Here is a 7,500-nt window from a genome sequence, read left to right on the forward strand (position 1 = left end):
AATGTCTGTGTGTGGGTCCCTGTCTTTCTGTTTGTCATTCCTTGGCCAATAAGCAAGCTGAGGGAGTTGAAGGGTGGTGTGCTTGGGGAGGACTGTCAACTCAGGTCTTGATCACAATTACAGTCTCACAGGGCTGCACAGCTCCCCACCACGCACCTTCATCGCTACATCCTCAGACAACTCAAATTCCCAACCCCTGCAGGCTTGGCCAGTAGGGGTACAGAAAGTGCTGGTTCGACAGACATGATAAAAAACAAATACAAATGAAGATCGAATAGGAAGGTTAGGTGAAATTAAACTAATCAATGTGTTCAAACTTGTATTGTTTCACTCAACTATGTCAAGGGGTCGAGAATGTGGTGTTTTTTTTGTCACTTTCTCCGTTCCATTGTCTTGGATACCTGCAACGTTTCATAAAGCAAGCAATGTTTATTAGCTGTGACGAAGGCACCGGCAGGAATATAATTAACGTAACAGTATTTTTTGTCAATAGGGTTTTACAGAAATCTTCCCAAACTCTAGACCCAAAACAGGGCTGTGTTTTTGGTGCAAGTTACATTCAGTAACTTCTCCTTCATCACAGTCAGTCAGCAAATAATGATCATCAACTCAACGTCTTTTCTCTCCGTAAAACTATTCAGGCATGTATTCGGCCCTCCTTCTCTCTGGGTCCATCCCTGACTATGGTGACGATTTGACCGGTGGGCAATACATCGAGTGAGCTTTAGCGATGGCAAAGAGTCTTTCACCTCTTTGAATTTTGATCCAAGTGAGCCTACTCCAGTGGTTCTCAACACGTGGGTTCGAGGGTAGGCTCATATGAGACCATGGGTGACGGATTATAAGTTATAGATATCTGTGATCATTTGAAACGAATGGTTTAAAATATTCTGTAGCCTATGTACAAACAGACCATGGACCTATTACTGGCAGTTGGGTTAAACACTCGGGTTAAATTGATTAAAAAGGTTAATTAAGGTTAGTTAAGGGCCGATTTGGCAGGGTGAATGTGCATGTCCGATACTCAGATCCTCCTGAAGTGGTGTTGTCAAGTCGGGATGACCGGATCATTGGATGAGCGTTAGTGAAGTGCACGCTGCATCAGTTCCGATCGTATCCCCCGATAGTCGCCTTATCGCACGGTGGGACCGATCTGAGGCCATTTCATGCATATTAAAATAACTACCGCGGTGTTAAAGAGTGATCTAATGCACGTTGAGCCGTCCTCCCTCCAGTTCCCCCCTCTGCATTGTTTTGGTGGCCTAGCTTCAGAAGAAGGAGATTAGGAACATGACGTGTCAAAAAAGTAAGCCTCCCTTTACCAGCCGCCGCCGCTGATGTGCACTGATAGGACGGTGGAGGACCAGGGATTAGTCCAGAATAATATAGCGTTTCCATCCGCCTTGAGACAGCCAGCTCTGAAGACGATGTGTGTAGACTTCAATGTACAGCATTGACATCGGATTAGAAAATATAGAAGAACATAGTAGAAATGGGGGATAAAGACGTATGTATGTATGATTTACAGGATCGTCTAGTCAGGGGTAAGGGTGTTTGACCCCCTCCCCCCTCCGATGACCACAGCTGAACTGTCCTGGAGACATCCTTGAGTCAGATGTCTACAGGACATTCCTGCCTGTTCATCTAAGAGAGAATTAATTGAAGAAAGTACTCTGTACTTGGCTTTGGATAACCAAATCTGCCAGAAATGACTTGATATATTCTAATCATAGTACACCACATCACACACACCACATTTTTTTTCCACACAATGGATCATTAGGTACTAAAAATCCCTTTATTGCAGTCGCACCTAGCCAAGCCTTTAATGAGGATGAAAAATCTGTGGGGTAGAAGCCATTACTCGAATAGTGGGTCCTCTGAAAATTAATTGTTGTACATAACATGAATTGATTTCATGACAAACATTTATCCCTGAAAGCGAACTTCTTGAAGCGTGCCCCTAAATTTAAGGAGAATCATTTCAAAAGCCATTTTGATGTCATTATTAATCTCGTTTTACCTGACCACATTCAAATGAGCCCACTCACGGATCACAGACTATGTGTCTTAAACCGTAGTCATGGCGACGCTACAGAACATCTTTTCGTTTTCCAAGAATTCCGACAGCAGACCCTTATAACACTGCAGCAATGTGCTTTTCGATGAGATGAACACACACACACACACACACACACAGACACACACACACACACACACACACACACACACACACACACACACACACACACACACACACACACACACACACACACACACACACACACACACACACACACACACACACACAAATATGATGAACTACAATCAGGTCTTATAGTCCTAATCCATCAACTGTCAGATATAGAATGTGTGTGTGTGCATTGACATTTTTATATCCTTTTTTCTAGGCCCTCTATGCAGGTGCTTTGTTTGATTGTTTCTCTGTATGTGTGTGTGTGCACTTACCGGGCGTGTGTGATTCACACCCACAATCTTCTGTCGTTAATCATTTCAAAATGAACCATTTGTCTTTGTCTTTCTATTATCCAGTAGGTGTCAGCGGACATACAATATAATAGTATGTAATAGTCACATAATGACATCCCCCTGGACGGTTGAAGCACTATTGCATCTCAAATAGGGTGAGCAAATCTGTTTTCCCCGAACAGTCCCCATTCCTGGTGGCCTGTTCCCGGCTGGAGCTGTTACCGGTAATGTCCCTGTTTTTCAAAAACGGATAAAAAGATGGCAAAGATTCTAGCTTGCTCATGAATATGCATTTTGAGACGGTTGGGAATAGTCTCAGGGGTATCTGATAGTCTGTGACTTGACCTCGCTAAGCAGGGGTCTATCTATCGACTCTATTCCATATACAGGCATTGCTGATTATAAAATAAAAAGACTATCAATACGCTATAGAACAATTCTGTATTAGAGTAACTAACTACTATGGATATTTTTGTCTGGTTTTCCAAAGCTTAAAACAGCTTTGGGACCAGATTTCATTTCAGAAATCTGGTCCCCTTAATCTGAAGGCCTATTCAGATTGGACTAGCTTCATCAAGGGACAGAGAAAAAGAGCTGAACTGCCTTTGCTGCTAACTTAACATCAAACTGCTTTATCACACTAGCTAGACGGTTGTTAAACAAAACAAAGATTACAGGATGGGTAACTTGCAAGGCAAGCCCTTGGATATAACGTTACAGGGTCACAAAAAAATTGTCTTTTCACACCATGGAGCCACACCAAACAAGGAAATAAGGGAATCAAATGCTGAAGGTCCCCTCTACAACTAGATCTGCTGATCTGAAGGTCCCCTCTACAACCAGATCTGCTGATCTGAAGGTCCCCTCTACAACTAGATCTGCTGATCTGAAGGTCCCCTCTACAACCAGATCTGCTGATCTGAAGGTCCCCTCTACAACTAGATCTGCTGATCTGAAGGTCCCCTCTACAACTAGATCTGCTGATCTGAAGGTCCCCTCTACAACTAGATCTGCTGATCTGAAGGTCCCCTCTACAACTAGATCTGCTGATCTGAAGGTCCCCTCTACAACTAGATCTGCTGATCTGAAGGTCCCCTCTACAACCAGATCTGCTGATCTGAAGGTCCCCTCTACAACTAGATCTGCTGATCTGAAGGTCCCCTCTACAACTAGATCTGCTGATCTGAAGGTCCCCTCTACAACTAGATCTGCTGATCTGAAGGTCCCCTCTACAACTAGATCTGCTGATCTGAGGCTCATTTGCTAACAGAATCATTGACAAAACATGGAAACTCAACAACCATCATGATGTACACACAGTACCAGTACGTACAACCTATCTGTATCAATATATACTCAGCAGATACAGATATGACTGTGTCTGTGTATGGGGTGTGTAGAACGCAGGTAGTGACGTACGATAAACAAATACTAATAAGATGGCAGCACTTCAATGACTTTCAATTAGCCTCAGACAGCTAACGCTGACAGCCGTGCTAATCTCATTTGCCATGCATGCAGTTCAGGGGCATGAAGTGTGAGTGTATGTGAATGTGTGTGTGTTTGTCTTTGTGCATGTGAGTGTACGTGTGTATGTACGCGTATGCATACGTGTGTGCCTGTTGTGTCTGTGTATGTTTGTGTGTGTGTGTGTTAGTGCTTGTGTGCGTGTGTTTGTGTGCGCGTGTGTGTGTGTGTGTGTTTGTGTGCACGTGTGTGTGTTTTAGTGTGTGTGTGTTTGTGTGTCTCCCTTTAATGCAAAGAGGAAGGAAGAAAAAGAGAAAGAAAGTTAATATGAGAGATGGAGAGAGAGAGAGAGAGAGAGAGAGAGAGAGAGAGAGAGAGAGAGAGAGAGAGAGAGAGAGAGAGAGAGAGAGAGAGAGAGAGAGAGAGAGAGAGAGAGAGAGAGAGAGAGAGAGAGAGAGTCTTTTGCTTTGTATGCTCAGGTGCCAACAATGCACAGATATAGAGCGCTTGCCCTCACACTGACCTCTCAATCTCTCTCACACACACACACACACACACACACACACACACACACACACACACACACACACACACACACACACACACACACACACACACACACACACACACACACACACACACACACACACACACACACACACACACACAAACTATTGATTTTTACACTTCATACTGCCCCTGATAGAATCCAAAAGGATCAGCCTCAACAGAGATGAATGAATACTCACACCAATGTCTATGCATGTCAATGCAAAACACTAAGAACAAATAAAATCAATGAAAGATTCAATTCAAAGGTATTCTTATTCATACCTCATACCTAGATCATGTATTGGCTGATTGACAGATTTAAACAATGGTGCGTTCCTGTTTGTATTGTAAGGCAGAAACATTGAGACACATCCTAGGTTAAACAGAAGATAGAATACAGGATAGGGCACTGGCGTGGGTACTGGAAAGGTTCTGGATCCACTCCCCAACACCTGTGACCTTCCTGCAGACCACTTTGAGTCTAACCCTAACACCTGCTCCTTAATAACAAGTCTCTCAACATTCAATGAGTCGCTTTGGATCTCGATAAAAAGCAAAGTAAATAATGAACTTAAAGTTCATAACCCCAGCGACTCTCTCCGTCCTTCTCCTGGCAGGTGGTCCGTGACCAGATCACCCACTGCACCATGAAACTCCGCCAGACCACCGGCATGATGGAGTTCTGCCTGGAGGTCATTAAGGAGAATGACCCCAGCGGATTCCTTCAGGTAACAACCACACCAACACACTGTGTGTGTGTGTGTGTGTGTGTGTGTGTGTGTGTGTGTGTGTGTGTGTGTGTGTGTGTGTGTGTGTGTGTGTGTGTGTGTGTGTGTGTGTGTGTGTGTGTGTGTGTGTGTGTGCGTGCGTGCGTGTGTGTGTGTGTGTGAGAGTGCAATTGCCTCAATGTGTGTGTATATACCAGCGGTGCTACATGCTAAGCTGATACATTTCTTCATTAAAACGCTCAGAATGAATATGTCTGCAAATACGTACGCAGATACACAGAGAATATCTGGGCGTGCTGTTCATCCCTAGCTGTTCCATGTATTTAGCGTGCGTGTTTGTTGAGTTTTATTAGGTCTGCCAAGCGCTATCAGTTAAACTGAGTACTTGTCTTTTATGTTTTGCGTTTTGGCCTTTTGCCCCCCTGTAATTTGTACTCTCCTCTTCTTCCCTTCAGCTGTTTATCACTTCAAAAGCAACACACATTTTACTTATGATGTTTCACCCCATTGGCGGCAGCGAGCTTTTACGACTTCACCACTCCAAACTTCTAACCAGGCACTAGAAAGCCAAGGAGTTATAATTATGTATGAGTTGCAATGAAACAGAATTTTAATGGGTTCACAGGGAGTCTTTTTGGTGGGAAAAATACAAATCTGACAGGAAGTTGTAAAGGTCGTTAGAAGACGAGAACAGAGTGTTCTGAGGTGAGGGAGCTTTAGATCTCACTGCACTCTGGCACTGCTGAAAATAAGTTATGAGTCCTATTGATGTGTGATTAGGATGCGCACACTCACACACGCACACAGGCACACACATACCCGCACAAACACATGCACACTCAGGCACACACACTAAAACCCATAAACACAGACAGGTACACACAAACACACGCACACTCACGCACACACACACACACACACACACACACACACACACACACACACACACACACACACACACACACACACACACACACACACACACACACACAAACACACACACACACACACACACACACACACACACACACACACACACACACACACACACACACACACACACACACACACGCACAGCACGCCGCCACGGCCGATCTATTATCATTGATCGCTAGTGATTAGCCTCTCACGTGGCCCTGGGGGACGGAATGAAAGGATTATGGGATGCACACCCACCCCCTGTGCTGAGGTCAAGCTGAGAAAGGTCACCCGTGACATGTAACACCCTCTGATTGACTCTGGGGGAGATCCACATGGAGGCAGGGAGGTGTGACCAAACAGGACATCAGTCATTGTTGTTCGGGGTTTTATTTGGACAGTCGATATTTCCAGTACCAGATCAGGGTGTCCGTTGTTTTGCTCTCACTTCACATAAAGGGTACATAAATTAACCATTCTTTAACAGAATTAGTGCATTAGTGAGCATTATTATATAGCATTAGCAAAGGGGTTATTGTAACACTGTTAGATAATGTAAAAAGGAATAGCTTAGTTAACATGAACACTGTTAATTGTTAACATAAAATTCCATACAACTTTATAACTTTTTCAAGAACACCATTAGTAAACTGTACTCCGTAAATTAAGAAAATGTGCATTACTGTATTACTAATGTTAATAGATTGTTAATTAATCTACACTTATTGAAAACTATTACAAATATATATAAAATATACAAAATGCTGTCGAAGAAGGTTCAAAATTGTAATATAAAGTACAAAGTGTGCAGTTGGGCAAATGGCGAAAGAAAGGAAAACTACAAAACGGTGCACGCCAACGGTGTCACCCTCCTGCCCGACCTCGTGTAGATTCCCCTGTGTTCCCTCCTTGGTTAGCTTCCTGTGAACTGTGTGGCCTGTGTTCACCTGTGTCCTGTCATTTATTTCTCCCCGTTACCTTTCCCTGCTTGTCGGTTCCTCGTTGTTCTTACATGCAATACCTGCCTCGTGTTCAGCCTCGTGTGTAGAATTCTTTAGCTTGCCTCCCCATGTCTCCTCGTGTGACCCTATATTTCATTTCTCCCAGTAAAGTTTTATTGCGTATCAAACATTACCCCTGCGACTGGTTTCCTCCCTTTCCCTCCGCGTGACAGAGGCGGTTGTCTGAGGCGACATCTTAAACAAATAAATGTGATTGTTCGTTGTCATTCTGCTGTCTTACATTATCGTACATTATTTAAACACTGACTTCCGATGTAGCACGCTCTGTCACGGGGCCCCGATCAACACATCGACTATGAAGCCTGCCTCACTCACATCACACG

The 7,500-nt window shown here is 43.9% G+C and overlaps 1 protein-coding gene across 3 annotated transcripts in view; it reads left to right on the forward strand.

Moving 5' to 3' along the window:
• Positions 1–7,500, forward strand: part of LOC130374541 (E3 ubiquitin-protein ligase TRIM9) — a 33,384-nt gene that overhangs the window by 14,138 nt on the left and 11,746 nt on the right. For all 3 annotated transcript variants that reach the window (XM_056581361.1, XM_056581363.1, XM_056581362.1), the window contains exon 4: positions 5,127–5,237. In XM_056581361.1, coding sequence (XP_056437336.1) covers positions 5,127–5,237 — 111 coding nt within the window. The remainder of the gene's footprint in view (positions 1–5,126; positions 5,238–7,500) is intronic.

The sequence above is a fragment of the Gadus chalcogrammus genome, chromosome 21, assembly GCF_026213295.1.
Source record: "Gadus chalcogrammus isolate NIFS_2021 chromosome 21, NIFS_Gcha_1.0, whole genome shotgun sequence".
Lineage (NCBI taxonomy): Eukaryota > Metazoa > Chordata > Actinopteri > Gadiformes > Gadidae > Gadus > Gadus chalcogrammus.